Genomic DNA, 15224 nt, shown 5'->3' with positions numbered 1-15224 from the left:
GTAAGAACCAAGTTTAAAATAATTTCCAGGGTGAATAATGCCAAAACAGTTGTGCTTCTCATCAGTTAAAAATTTAGAAAGAAAAGATCTGATTTCAATCTTACCTTGTAAAGTTTAAGAATGACTTTTATACACGCATGAACAAACGTGGTTTGCCTTTCAAGGCTTCCACCATAAAGTGCAACAAGCTCCTCATTAAAACTAATGCTAAAAAAATCAAAGTGGAACTTGTTGTGGATGTTCTCAGCTTTCCTTAGTGCAACAGAGCCCAGGGAACGAACTGAAAGACAAGACCAAAATAAAAAGGATTTGTAAATATTTAGATGAAACAAATAACATAAATAGAATTGATTTTCTAACTAGATTCATTTAAGACACTCCTTAATGTACATATATTAAAAGTTACGTTTACTATCTGCCATTCAACAAATTTGTCAACCTTTCTTGAAGGCCAGACTGCACATTCATTAGGGTGGGAAGGATTAAAAACTAATTAACAAGTTTAAAAATGTACCTTGTCTATAACTGCCAGCATTTCCTGGAAGAAACAAAACAGGGATTCCTGTCGCTTTTGGATTTTTGCGTGCTTCAGCAGAGTCTCCCTCTCCATAAAGATACAGCCCATAACTTGGATATTTACTGATAAGTTTATTTGGAAGCTTGATTTTCTGTTCAGAGAAAACAGACAAAAACTAACAGTTACATCTCTTCCCTTTATAAGAAGAAATTGTTATGCAATCATTAGAAAATTTAAATTAAGCAAAATAAGAGTACTTTATTTGAAGCGGATGAATCATGAACAAGTCCCATTCACCAATTATTCCTGTGCCACTGACCTGCATTGGTTCCGAAGGGAAAAGCTAAGTTTTAAAATTTTCATCCTTGTTTTCAAACCCGTCCATGTCCTCCCTATCTCTATAACCTCAGAGATATCTGTGCTCCTGGAATTCTGGCTTCTTGTGAATCCCTAATTTTAATAATTTCACCGTTGTTGGCCATGCCTTCAGTTTTCCAGGGCTGAAACTCCTGAATTCCCTACCTCGTATCTTTCTGCCTCGCTAGCTTTCTTTCCTCCTTTAAGACATTCCTTCAAAACTGATGTTTTAGACTAAGCTTTTGGACCTAATATCTTCTTACCTGGTTCAGTGACATAGCAAGGATAAACCAGGGAACTACAGGCCGGTGAGCCTTCAGTCAGTGGTAGGGAAATTACTGGAGAGAATTCTTTGAGACAGGATCTACTCCCGTTCGGAAGCAAATAGACGTATTAGCGAGAGGCAGCACGATTTTGTGAAGGGGAGGTCGTGTCTCACTAACTTGATAGAGTTTTTCGAGGAGATCACAAAGATGATTGATGCAGGTAGGGCAGTGGATATTGTCTACATGGACTTCAGTAAGGCCTTTGACAAGGTCCCTCATGGCAGACTGGTATAAAAGGTGAAGTCACACGGGATCAGGGGTGAGCTGGCAAGGTGGATACAGAACTGGCTAGGTCATAGAAGGCAGAGAGTAGCAATGGAAGGGTGTTTTTCTAATTGGAGGGCTGTGACCAGTGGTGTTCCGCAGGGATCAGTGGGACCTTTGCTATTCGTAGTATATATAAATGATTTGGAGGAAAATGTAACTGGTCTGATTAGTAAGTTTGCAGATGACACAAAGGTTGGTGGAATTGTGGATGGAGATGAGGACTGTCAAAGGATACAGAAGGATTTAGATCGTTTGGAGACTTGGGCAGAGAAATGGCAGATGGAGTTTAATCCGGACAAATATGAGGTAATGCATTTTGGAAGGTCTAACGCAGGTAGGGAATATACAGTGAATGGTAGAACACTCAAGTGTATTGACAATCATAGAGATCTAGGTGTACAGATCCACAGGTCACTGAAAGGGGCAACACAGGTGGAGAAGGTAGTCAAGAAGGAATACGGCATGCTTGCCTTCATTGGCCGGGGCATTGAGTATAAGAGTTGGCAAGTCGTGTTGCAGTTATATGGAACCTTAGTTAAGCCACACTTGGAGTATAGTGTTCAATTCTGGTCACCACACTACCAGAAGGATGTGGAGGCTTTAGAGGGGGTGCAGAAGAGATTTACCAGGATGTTGCCTGGTATGGAGGGCATTAGCTATGAGGAGCGGTTGAATAAACATGGTTTATTCTCACTGGAACGCGGAGGTTGACGGGCGACCTGATAGAGGTCTACAAAATTATGTGAGGCATAGACAGAGTGGATAGTCAGAGGCTTTTTCCCAGGGTAGAGGGATCAATTACTAGGGGGCATAGGTTTAAGGTGCGAGGGGCAAGGTCTAGAGGAGATGTACGAGGCAAGTTTTCTTTTTAACACAGAGGGTAGTGGGTGCCTGGAACTCGCTGCTGGAGAGGTGGTGGAAGCAGGGACGATAGTGACATTTTAGGGGCATCTTGACAAATACATGAATAGGATGGGAATAGAGGGATACGGACCCAGGAAGTGTAGAAGATTTTAGTTTAGACGGGCAGCATGATTGGCGCGGGCTTGGAGGGCCGAAGGGCCTGTTCCTGTGCTGTACTTTTTTGTTCTTGGTTTGTTCTTTTGTTTATTTGATAATAATCCTGAGAACTGCCTGGAGATGCTTTACAATGCTAAGAAAAATGTTTTTACACATCAGCAGGGGTTATTGGTCCACTGTGCTTATGCCAATCGTTAATTACACATTAGATGTACTAACCCCAACTCCCTTCTCCTCCAAATATATATGTTATTCCCTCACAAAGATGATTATTCACTTGGCTTCAATACTTATCACTGATAAAAATACCCAAGTCTCCATTTTGATTTTAACCCTAAATTTATGCCTAATTGTCAATCTGCTACTCAATGGAAAAATCAGTTTTCCAATTTCAATATATTCCCGTTAATCTTCTCAGCTCAACTGAATACTGAAATAAGTTTCTCCAACTGACTCATTGTAACTACATTTTAATCCCCATCTAAAATGCAGCATGTCTTCAATAAACATTAATCAATGGGAAACGGTATCACAGTGGTTAACACTGTTAACAGGGTCCCAGGTTCGATTCCCGGCTCGGGTCACAGTCTGTGCGGAGTCTGCACGTTCTCCCAGTGTCTGCATGGGTTTCCTCCGGGTGTTCCGTTTCCTCCCACAAGTCCCGAAAGATGTGCTGTTAGATAACTTGGACATTCTGAATTCTCCCTCCGTGTACCCGAACAGACGCCAGAGTGCGGCAACTAGGGGATGTTCACAGTAACTTCCTTGCAGTGTTAATGTAAGCCTACATATGACAATAATAAAGATTATCTTACACTGTACACCAACTGCGATATGCTTGTTTTATGCAGATTAGTAATCACCTCCTTATTTTTATATCCAATGACACTATACGTAAATCCAGTGTTACGATCCCAGTTTGTATTATAACTGGACAGAAAGATCCCAGAATGGAACCCTGGCTCATAAGACTGTAACTTTTACTTCTTTTAAATAAAACATGGAGGAACAGAGTGATAGGACTGCTAATTAGTTTTAACAAAAAGAACAAAAAACAAAAATTAAACATGTGGATATGTATATATTGGATTATAATACAATACTCCTTTATTCCCTTTTTCAGCTTAACAATTACACACACAGGGCTTAGAAGTTACACGGATTACAAAATACATCTTAAACTACTATGGACTCATTAACACACAAAAACACACACACACACAAGATGACTGTGGTAAAATACACAGTCCGCTCTGAACCCAAGTTAGTGTCTGTGGATATGCTCTTAGAGTCCCTCCAAAATGATTGAAATGTGAGAGTTTCCAAACTCCCAAGAACACACAGAAACCTTCTCTCATAAGAAGCTTTCCCTTAGCGGGTTGCATTCCAAAATTCACACCAGGTTTTCCAAACAAGCTTTTAAACAAAGCTTCTGCTCCACTTTCAAAGAGTCACCCAAACTCAAAACGTTAGCTCCCTTTTCTCTCCACAGATGACGTCAGACCTGATGAGATTACCCAGCACTTTCGGTTTTTGTTCCCTTTTAGGTTTCCTTTGTCTTGACTTCTTTTACAAAAACTCTGAGATCCTGCCACCGATTTCCATAGTTATTTCAACAGACATTCACAAACTGTAGTATATCTCATAAACCTGAAAATTACTTCACGTATCGTTCTGGCATTTGAGCCTTCTTCTCAACTCTGTCTCTCTTTACTGAACGGTTCTCTGCTAACCTTAAGGGATCCTGGAAAATTCTCTTTGTTGCTCTAATTTCTTTAACCAGCTGCTCTTCAGATCTCTTCATTTGTTTTCTTAACCATTACTCCGTGGTATGGCTTTTCTTCTAGCAAAGCTGAGATATAGAGCTAGCACTTTTCCAGGAGACACATCCGGAGTGAGACTCATCCAGAGTGGGGATTGAAACTTGGTAATTTGGTGCAGTGAGGTAATTCGGTGCAGAGTGTGAGGAGGTGCTTTTTAACCCTGGTAAGTGACTGATAAGTAGTCTCTCTTTTTCTTTTCATTGTCTAATTTATTTATTTTTATTTTGAAATTCTAGTTGTTTAAGTTTACCACGGGTTTAAGACATGGCAGGAGATCCCAGACCCGTGTCATGCTCCTCGTGTGCGATGTGGGAGCTCAGGGACACGTCCACTGTCCCTGGCTCCTTCACGTGCAAGAAGTGTGTTCAGTTGCAGCTCTTGTTAGACCGCTTGACGGCTCTGGAGCTGCGGATGGACTCACTTTGGAGCATCCGCGATGCTGAGGAGGTCGTGGATAGCACGTTTAGCGAGTTGGTCACACCGCAGGTGAAGGTTACTGAGGGAGATAGAAAATGGGTGACCAAAAGAAAGAGCAAGAGTAGGAAGGCAGTGCAGGTATCCCCTGCGGTCATCTCCCTGCAAAACAGATATACCGCTTTGGATACTGTTGAGGGAGATGGCTCACCAGGGGAAGGAAGCAGCAGCCAGGTTCATGGCACCGTGGCTGGCTCTGCTGCACAGCAGGGCAGAAAGAAAAATGGCAGGGCTATAGTTATAGGGGACTCGATCGTAAGGGGAATAGACAGGCGGTTCTGTGGACGCAATCGAGACTCCAGGATGGTATGTTGCCTCCCTGGTGCAAGGGTCAAGGATGTCTCAGAGCGGCTGCAGGACATTCTGGGGGGGGGGGGGGGGGGGGGGGGGGGGGGACAGCCAGCTGTTGTGGTGCACATAGGCACCAACGATATAGGTAAAAAACAGGATGAGGTCCTACAAGCGGAATTCAGGGAGTTAGGAGTTAAACTAAAAAGTAGGACCTCAAAGGTAGTAATCTCAGGATTGCTACCAGTGCCACGAGCTAGTCAGAGTAGGAATGTCAGGATAGATAGGATGAATGCGTGGCTCGAGAGATGGTGCAAGAGGGAGGGATTCAAATTCCTGGGGCATTGGGACCGGTTCTGGGGGAGGTGGGACCAGTACAAACCGGACGGTCTGCACCTGGGCAGGACTGGAACCGATGTCCTAGGGGGGGTGTTTTCTAGAGCTGTTGGGGAGGGTTTAAACTAATGTGGCAGGGGGATGGGAACCGATGCAGGAAGTTGGAAGGTAGTAAAACAGGGACAGAAACAAAAGGAAGTAAGGGGAAAAGTGCAAGGCAGAGAAGACCTAGTCAGAAATCCATAAGGGCGACAGTACAAGGTACAGTGACTGAGGGGAGCACAGTGAATAGGCCCAGTAATAACAAAAGGAATAAAACTGGAGATGTTAAGATTCAAAACAGAGGTAAAAAAAACCAACATAAGTGTACTTTACCTGAATGCTCGTAGTATTCGGAATAAAGTAAATGAGTTGATGGCCCAAATCATCGTAAATGACTATGATTTAGTGGCCATTACTGAAACATGGTTAAAGGATGGTCACGACTGGGAGTTAAATATCCGAGGGTATCAAACTATTCGGAAGGACAGAGTGGATGGTAAGGGAGGTGGCGTTGCTCTGTTATTTAAGGATGACATCCGGGCAATAGTAAGGGATGACATCGGTGCTATGGAGGATAAGGTTGAATCCATTTGGGTGGAAATCAGGAATAGTAAGGCGAAAAAGTCACTGATAGGAGTAGTCTATCAGCCACCAAATAGTAACGATATGGTGGGGCAAGCAATAAACAAAGAAATAACTGATGCATGTAGAAATGGTACAGCAGTTATCATGGGGGATTTTAATCTACATGTCGATTGGTTTAACCAGGTCGGTGAAGGCAACCTTGAGGAGGAGTTTATAGAATGCATCCGCGATAGTTTCCTAGAACAGTATGTAATGGAACCTACGAGGGAACAAGCGGTCCTAGATCTTGTCCTGTGTAATGAGACAGGATTGATTCATGATCTCATAGTTAGGGATCCTCTCGGAAGGAGCGATCACAATATGGTGGAATTTAAAATACAGATGGAGGGTGAGAAAGTAAAATCAAATACTAGTGTTTTGTGTTTAAACAAAGGAGATTACAAGGGGATGAGAGAAGAACTAGCTAAGGTAGACTGGGAGCTAAGACTTTATGGTGGAACAGTTGAGGAAAAGTGGAGAACCTTCCAAGCGATTTTTCACAGTGCTCAGCAAAGGTTTATACCAACAAAAAGGAAGGACGGAAGAAAGAGGGAAAATCGACCGTGGATATCTAAGGAAATAAGGGAGAGTATCAAATTGAAGGAAAAAGCATATAAAGTGGCAAAGATTGCTGGGAGATTAGAGGACTGGGAAATCTTTAGGGGGCAACAGAAAGCTACTAAAAAAGCTATAAAGAGAGTAAGATAGAGTATGAGAGTAAACTTGCTCAGAATATAAAAACAGACAGTAAAAGTTTTTACAAATATATAAGACAAAAAAGAGTGGCTAAGGTAAATATTGGTCCTTTAGAGGATGAGAAGGGAGTTTTAATAATGGGAAATGAGGAAATGGCTGAGGAACTGAACAGGTTTTTTGGGTCGGTCTTCACAGTGGAAGACACAAATAACATGCCAGCGACTGATAGAAATGAGGCTATGACAGGTGAGGACCTTGAGAGGATTGTTATCACTAAGGAGGGAGTGATGGGCAAGCTAATGGGGCTAAAGGTAGACAAGTCTCCTGGCCCTGATGGAATGCATCCCAGAGTGCTAAAGAGATGGCTAGGGAAATTGCAGATGCACTAGTGATAATTTACCGAAATTCACTAGACTCTGGGGTGGTCCCGGTGGATTGGAAATTAGCAAACGTGACGCCACTGTTTAAAAAAGGAGGTAGGCAGAAAGCAGGAAATTATAGGCCAGTGAGCTTAACTTCGGTAGTAGGGAAGATGCTGGAATCTATCATCATGGAAGAAATTGCGTGGCATCTGGATATAAATTGTCCCATTGGGCAGACGCAGCATGGGTTCGTAAAGGGCAGGTCATGCCTAACTAATTTAGTGGAATTTTTTGAGGACATTACCAGTGCAGTAGATAACGGGGAGCCGATGGATGTGGTATATCTGGATTTCCAGAAAGCCTTTGACAAGGTGCCACACAAAAGGTTGCTGCATAAGATAAAGATGCATGGCATTAAGGGTAAAGTAGTAGCATGGATAGAGGATTAGTTAATTAATAGAAAGCAAAGAGTTGGGATAAATAGGTGTTTCTCTGGTTGGCAATCAGTAGCTAGTGGTGTCCCTCAGGGATCCGTGTTGGGCCCACAATTGTTCACAATTTACATAGATGATTTGGAGTTGGGGACCACGGGCAATGTGTCCAAGTTTGCAGATGACACTAAGATGAGTGGTAAAGCGAAAAGTGCAGAGGATACTGGAAGTCTGCAGAGGGATTTGGATAGGTTAAGTGAATGGGCTCGGGTCTGGCAGATGGAATACAATGTTGACAAATGTGAGGTTATCCATTTTGGTAGGAATAACAGCAAACGGGATTATTATTTAAACGATAAAATATTAAAGCATGCCGCTGTTCAGAGAGACTTGGGTGTGCTAGTGCATGAGTCACAGAAGGTTGGTTTACAAGTGCAACAGGTGATTAAGAAGGTAAATGGAATTTTGTCCTTCATTGCTAGAGGGATGGAGTTTAAGACTAGGGAGGTTATGTTGCAATTGTATACGGTGTTAGTGCGGCCACACCTGGAGTATTGTGTTCAGTTTTGGTCTCCTTACTTGAGAAAGGACGTACTGCCGCTGGAGGGTGTGCAGAGGAGATTCACTAGGTTAATCCCAGAGCTGAAGGGGTTGGATTATGAGGAGAGGTTGAGAAGACTGGGACTGTACTCATTGGAATTTAGAAGGATGAGGGGGGATCTTATAGAAACATTTAAAATTATGAAGGGAATAGATAGGATAGATGCGGGCAGGTTGTTTCCACTGGCGGGTGACAGCAGAACTAGGGGACATAGCCTCAAAATAAGGGGAAGTAGATTTAGGACTGAGTTTAGGAGGAACTTCTTCACCCAAAGGGTTGTGAATCTATGGAATTCCTTGCCCAGTGAAGCAGTTGAGGCTCCTTCATTACATGTTTTAAGGTAAAGATAGATAGTTTTTTGAAGAATAAAGGGATTAAGGGTTATGGTGTTCGGGCCGGAAAGTGGAGCTGAGTCCACAAAAGATCAGCCATGATCTAATTGAATGGCGGAGCAGGCTCGAGGGGCCAGATGGCCTACTCCTGCTCCTAGTTCTTATGTTCTTATATGTTCCCTCTCATAGAATCCCTACAGTCTGCACCAACGAGTCTGCACCAACCTCTGAAAGAGAACCCTACCTAGGCCCGCACCACACCCTATCCCCGTAACCGAGTAACTCCACCTAACCTTTTGGACACTAAGAGGCAATTTAGCATGGCCAATCCACTTCAACTGCACATCTTTGGACGGCGGAAGGAACCAGAGCACCTGGAGGAAACCCACACAAACAAAGGGAGAAGAGACAAACTCCACACAGTCAACCAAGGCTGAAATTGAACCCTGCTCCCTCACGCTGTGAGTTAGCAGTGCCTCTCTAGCCTTTTAATCCAACTGCTTCGAGCACAGCTGTGAGACCTGCCTTCTCTCTCATCATCTATCTCCAACTGCTCACAAATTAACTAAACTAAAACTTAAAAGCTTCAAGGTCCCAGTTGCTTAGCAACTGCTGCTGGTTTTATTTATTCTTCATGCCGTAGCCCTCTCTAAGCACAGAAGAAACACAGTTGGAACTTAACCAACCCTCGCACATACAAACACCTTTTTCCAGCACGAATCTAATTATAGGGTCCTTTCAGGCACAGAAATATGAAATTGAAACCACTCCAACTTATTTTTAATGTTTACCAATACAAATATAATCCCTTCAAACTACCTTTGCTTTCCGAACACCAGAATCCAATTTACCTCCTACACATCCATATTTGAGCTCTCTATGTCACAATGACATCTGGCAGAAGGCCCATCAGTATAAAACTTTGCACTATTGCAAGATCAATAAAACAAACTTTCCAGGATTGCAAACAAATAAGCAAAGAGTACAGATCACTCTCAAAATTACAAAATAGGCTCTACTTGTATAGTTATGGTCTCTCTTCCTTAACATTTCAGGCAGCACGGTAGCACAGTGGTTATCACTGTTGCTTCACAGCTCCAGGGTCCCAGGTTCCGATTCCCAGCTTGGGTCACTGTCTGTGTGGAGTCTGCACGTTCTCCCGTGTCTGCGTGGGTTTCCTCCGGGTGCTCCGGTTTCCTACCACAGTCCAAAGATGTGCAGTTTAGGTGGATTGGCCATGCTAAATTGCCTTTAGTGTCCAAAAGGTTAGGTGGGGTTACTGGGTTACGGTGATAGGTTGGAATAGTGGGCTTCTCTTTCCAAGGGCCGGTGCAGACTTGATGGGCCCAATGGCCCCCTTCTGCACTGTAAATTCCATGATCAATAATTTTCGGTTTTTAAAGAGCTGCACCTTGAGAGCTCTCTGTTTCGCCACCCTGCTTGGAATGTTACCATTAAGCATTAACTTTCATTTTCCCCACAATATACTACTCTACATATATTTGTGTTTAACTGCACTTGACACAAAGCTGACAATTCCCTTTAAGCATACCCTGTCACAATCCAGTTAACAATTTAACATGTCCCCAGACTTGGTACTATAAGCAAACTGCAATGATATTTCTTCTGAATTCCTGACTAAGTCACAGCCCATTCAGCAAAACTTCAGCTACATATTTCAATCTATTTGATCTGACTCTCTATATTCTTAAATCAACCCTCGGTCTCGGTTTCACCCTCCTTTTCCAAGACCAGTCTTTAATTTTCAGTTTATCAAATCAGATGCCTTAAGGGAATTAGGAAGCAATAACAAATCTGAGGGGCTTTGCTGAATCAAAAACCATATAAGTAGAACCCCTAAACAATTGTTACAAGTGTGAGCACTATTTTAATAACAAGACTGTATCTGCATCATTTCAGATTATGTTCAGTCATTTCAGACACTGGTCCCACAGCCACATTTCACCTTTCAAGTTCAAACAGAGAATGCACCATGAGAAACAATAAAGAATGAACACAACCACTTAAATTACGAAAACAGACAGTAAAGTTTTATGCTTAACACGCCAGTTATTGGCCCTTTTGTGCTGTGCCAATTGCCAACTGCACATTAGATGTACTAACCCCAATTCCTTCTCTTTCCCCCTTCAACTATTTGTGTTATTTCCTCTCAAAGATGATATCTGGAGTCAGTGCCATAGTGGTATTGTCACTGGACTAGCAATCCAGCGACCCAACATGGTGCTCTGGGGACCCAGGTTTGAATCCCACCACAAGATCTGGGATTAAAAGTCTAACAATGGCTGTGAAACCATTGTCGATTGCTGTAAAAACTGATTCACTAATGTCCTTCAGGGGAGGAAATCGCCCATCTTTACCTGGTCTGGTCTACATGACCCCAGATCCACAGCAATATAGATGACTCTTAAATGCCCTCCCAAATGGCCAAGTAATCCACTCAGTTCAAGGGCAACAAATGCTGACCCAGCCATTGATGCCACATTCCATGAATTAATTAAAAACTTGGCTTCAATGCTTATCACTGGTAAAATTTCAGAATTCCACCATTTTGATGTTACTCCTAAATTTATGCCGCATTATCAATTTGTACTCAAAGGAAATTATCAATTTGCCCATCTCAAACCTTTTCAATATTTGCAACACATATATTGCCGTTAATCCTCTCAACTCAACTGAATAAGTAAATAGTTAGAACATAGAACAGTACAGCACAGAACAGGCCCTTTGGCCCTCGATGTTGCGCCGAGCCTTGTCTGAAGCCAAGATCAAGCTATCCCACTCCCTGTCATTCTGGTGTGCTCCATGTGCCTATCCAATAACCGCTTGAAAGTTCCCAAAGTGTTCGATTCCACTATCACAGCAGGCAGTCCATTCCACACCCTAACCACTCTCCGAGTAAAGAACCTACCTCGGACATCCCTCCTATATCTCCCACCCTGAACCTTATAGTTATGCCCCCTTGTAACAGCTACATCCATCCGAGGAAATAGTCTCTGAACGTCCACTCTATCTATACCCCTCATCATCTTATAAACCTCTATTAAGTCGCCTCTCATCCTCCTCTGCTCCAAAGAAAAAAGCCCTAGCTCCCTCAACCTTTCCTCATGAGACCTCCCCTCCAAACCAGGCAGCATCCTGGTAAATCTCCTTTGCACCCTTCCCAATGCTTCCACATTCTTCCTATAGTGAGGTGACCAGAACTGCACACAATATTCCAAATGTGGTCTCACCAGGGTCATGTACAGTTGCAGCATTACCCCACGTCTCTTAAAATCAAGCCCCCTGTTAATAAACGCTAACACACTATAGGCCTTCTTCACGGCTCTATCCACTTGAGTGGCAACCTTCAGAGATCTGTGGACTTGAACCCCAAGATCTCTCTATTCCTCCACATTCCTCAGAACCCTGCCGTTGACCCTGTAATCCACATTAAAAATTTTCTACCAAAATGAATCACCTCGCACTTATCAGGGTTAAACTCCATCTGCCATTTTTCAGCCCACCTCTGCATCCTATCAATGTCTCTTTGCAGCCTACAACAGCCCTCCACCTCATCCACTACTCCACCAATCTTGGTGTCATCAGCAAATGTACTGACCCACCCTTCAACCCCCTCCTCCAAGTCATTGATAAAAATCACAAATAGCAGATGACCCAGCACTGATCCCTGTGGTACACCGCTGGTAACTGGTCTCCAGTCTGAACATTTTCCATCCACCACCACCCTCTGTCTTCTATGTGATAGCCAGTTACTTATCCAATTGGCCAAACTTCCCTCTATCCCACACCTCCTTACTTTCTTCATGAGCCGACCAAGGAGAACCAACTTTTCCAATAAAAAAAATTCTTGCACCATAGACATGGATAACTATCAACTTATACTGCATTAAAAAAGTAACATTTAACGGTATCTGCTGCACTGCAGGAAATTAGATCTTGTATGTTGATTCAAAGACCTTTTCTGGCTGTGCTGGAGGGAAATAGATAAAACAGACTTCAATTTCAGGCTGGATTTCCACTCTTATTTTTGTCAGGTAGGTAATTAGCCATGGTCAACAAGGGATCATGAACATCTCTCTCTGCGAGAGGGGGATCTGCGGTCATATAACTTGAGACACCACTCCACATCAAGCAACGGGCAAAGAGGTAGGCCTCGATAATATACCACAGCTGGTACGGGATTGAACCGTCACTTTTGACTGATCTTACTTTTGAATGGTCACTTGATAATGAAAATACAGCACAACATTAAAAGTCTGACTTATAAAATGGATTATTTTCTTCCATGCCTTGAGATATTAATTCTTAACATACAGCAATGAACAGAACTCATAGAACATAACAGCGCAGTACAGGCCCTTTGGCCCTCGATGTTGCGCCGACCTGTGAAACCAATCTAAAGCCCACCTACACTATTCCCTCATCATCCATATGTTTATCCAATGACCATTTAAATGCCCTTAATGTTGGCGAGTCCTTACTACTGAGTAAAGAACCTACCTCTGACATCTGTCCTATATGTATCTCCCCTCAATTTAAATCTATGTCCCCTCGTGCTAGCCATCACCATCCGAGGAAAAAGGCTCTCACTGTCCACCCTATCTAATCCTCTGATCATCTTGTATGCCTCAATTAAGTCACCTCTTAACCTTCTTCTCTCTAACAAAAACAGCCTCAAGTCCCTCAGCCTTTCCTCATAAGATCTACCCTCCAATGCAGGCAGCATCCTGGTAAATCTCCTCTGCACCCTTTCCAATGCTTCCACATCCTCCCAAGTGGTGATCAGAACTGCACGCAATACTCCAAATGCGGCCGCACCAGAGTTTTGTACAGCTGCAACATAACCTCATGGCTCCGAAACTCAATCCCTCTACCAATAAAAGCTAACACACCGTACGCCTTCTTAACAACCCTTTCAACCTGGGTGGCAACTTTCAGGGATCTATGTACATGGACACCGAGATCTCTCTGCTCATCCACACTACCAAGAATCTTCCCACTAGCCCAGTACTCTGTATTCCTGTTACTCCTTCCAAAATGAATCACCTCACTCAATTTGTGATCACATTGCTACCAAGTTTGGGCTTAACAAAATAAGGCAGCTTCATCAAAGAATTATTTGTTCCAATAAAGCATCTTTAAAACGGATGTAAAAGATCCCATTAGCAATGTTTCTTACAAAACTGATGAGTGTAAAATGCACAACTGGCTGTGTCACACTTCGGGCATCCTTCAATTCTGAAGGGGAAACTATATAAAAATGTCTTCTTCTTAAATGTGGGAGTGCAGCCCAACTTGGCTGCTGATCCCAGATCTTATTTTTATGCATTCAAGGGATTGTGGACTTCCCTGGTTCGGACAGCGTATATTGCCTATCCCCAATCGTCCTCGAGAAGGTGGCGGTGAGCTGCCGTCTTGAATCGTTCCAGTTATAAAAAGGACTGAGTTCAAACACAAAAATCTATAGAAATAATTGTCTAGACTAGTGGATGAAGTGTGTCTGCTTTTGGACACAGTACTTAAGGCAGGACATTAAGGTCATGAGGATAACATGGTCAAAATTCACTATTAGGAGTGAGAGGCTTTCATTGTGGACAAAACAAAAAACAGAAAATAGGGCTCATTTCACTGGAACAAACGGTTAAGATGATGCCCAGTGAAAGTGTTGAAAGTTCAGGGGTATTGGTGACTGAGTGCCAAAAAAGCACACATCTATCAAAAGACAAAAAGATTTTTATTGCTTTGAATGAAGGGCTGTTGGGACATGGAAAGCCCTACAAGAAAACAATGGTGTAAACAGAAACCACAACAGCATTTAGAAGATAGATTTGAATTGGTATGGGAAAGAGGAATAAAGTGGAAGCCAAACCAGCAGGATGACACATGTGATAATGGCAGAATGATGGAACCAAAGAGACTATCCTTGAATAGTGCGAGAAAAGATGGTTAGGTGCCAATCAGAATCTCGGCAAAATCAGAATTTATGCACGGTCTAAAAAAAACATTAAACTATAAAGTCTGTTGGTTTCCGGCCTCTTAAAATGCTAGAAAAATAATAAAAGCCTTGGCAAAACACTTTGTACAGAGCAAACTTGTATAAGCAGCACCCCAATGGCCTGTTGCACTGTCAGGCAGGGAACTACTTGCAGAATTATTCTCTGCAAACACTGGGAGTCTCCATCCAGACTCTTTCTTTCATTCGGCTGTCGGGGCTGAAGCAACTCACAATATATTCTGGGTACTCGAACATGTAGGTCATGCTGCACTTGTTCTCTTCATACACGAACAACACGTCCCATATTCCCAGACCCACAAGAGCCAATAGAAAGCATTGCAATATTGCAAACAACCACTTTGTCCGCCCGCCAGCCATCGCCGCCGAGCTTCTGTGACCGAAGCTGCTGCCACCCTGACTGGGGATCCGCCGCTGGCCCACTGGCGGAGCCGCCTGTCAATCAACTGAGTGGCGCCCAAGCTGCTCAAATCAAGAAGCGGCAGCACGAGCTTCCAGTGATCACGTTAGGTTGAGTTCACAAGGCGGCGTGGTGTCGTCATCGGCGTCATGTCGCCGGAGAGGGCACGACCGCCCTTTCTACCCGCCATGTTGAGAAGGTCTGCCCTGGTTAAAGCAGTCAAAAATTCAATAATACTTATATTGATGCACATTTAACGATCAAGTAATTTTTGGTGTTGTCAACTGCAGTTTA

The 15224-nt window shown here is 43.2% G+C and overlaps 1 protein-coding gene across 2 annotated transcripts in view; it reads right to left on the bottom strand.

Annotated features, from left to right (window-relative positions):
• The window catches only part of pgap1 (post-GPI attachment to proteins inositol deacylase 1), a 253543-nt gene extending 238613 nt beyond the window's left edge, over positions 1 to 14930 (bottom strand). For both annotated transcript variants that reach the window (XM_038789106.1, XM_038789105.1), the window contains exons 1-3: positions 14744 to 14930; positions 515 to 668; positions 105 to 280 (exon numbers count right to left, since the gene is read on the bottom strand). In XM_038789106.1, coding sequence (XP_038645034.1) covers positions 105 to 280; positions 515 to 668; positions 14744 to 14890 — 477 coding nt within the window. In that variant the 5' untranslated portion in view covers positions 14891 to 14930. The remainder of the gene's footprint in view (positions 1 to 104; positions 281 to 514; positions 669 to 14743) is intronic.
• Between the last annotated feature and the right edge of the window lie 294 nt (positions 14931 to 15224).

The sequence above is a fragment of the Scyliorhinus canicula genome, chromosome 2 (genome assembly GCF_902713615.1).
Source record: "Scyliorhinus canicula chromosome 2, sScyCan1.1, whole genome shotgun sequence".
NCBI classification, from domain to species: domain Eukaryota; kingdom Metazoa; phylum Chordata; class Chondrichthyes; order Carcharhiniformes; family Scyliorhinidae; genus Scyliorhinus; species Scyliorhinus canicula.
The sequence above is the reverse complement of the archived record's forward strand: the minus strand, read 5'-3'. Positions and strand labels throughout refer to the sequence as shown.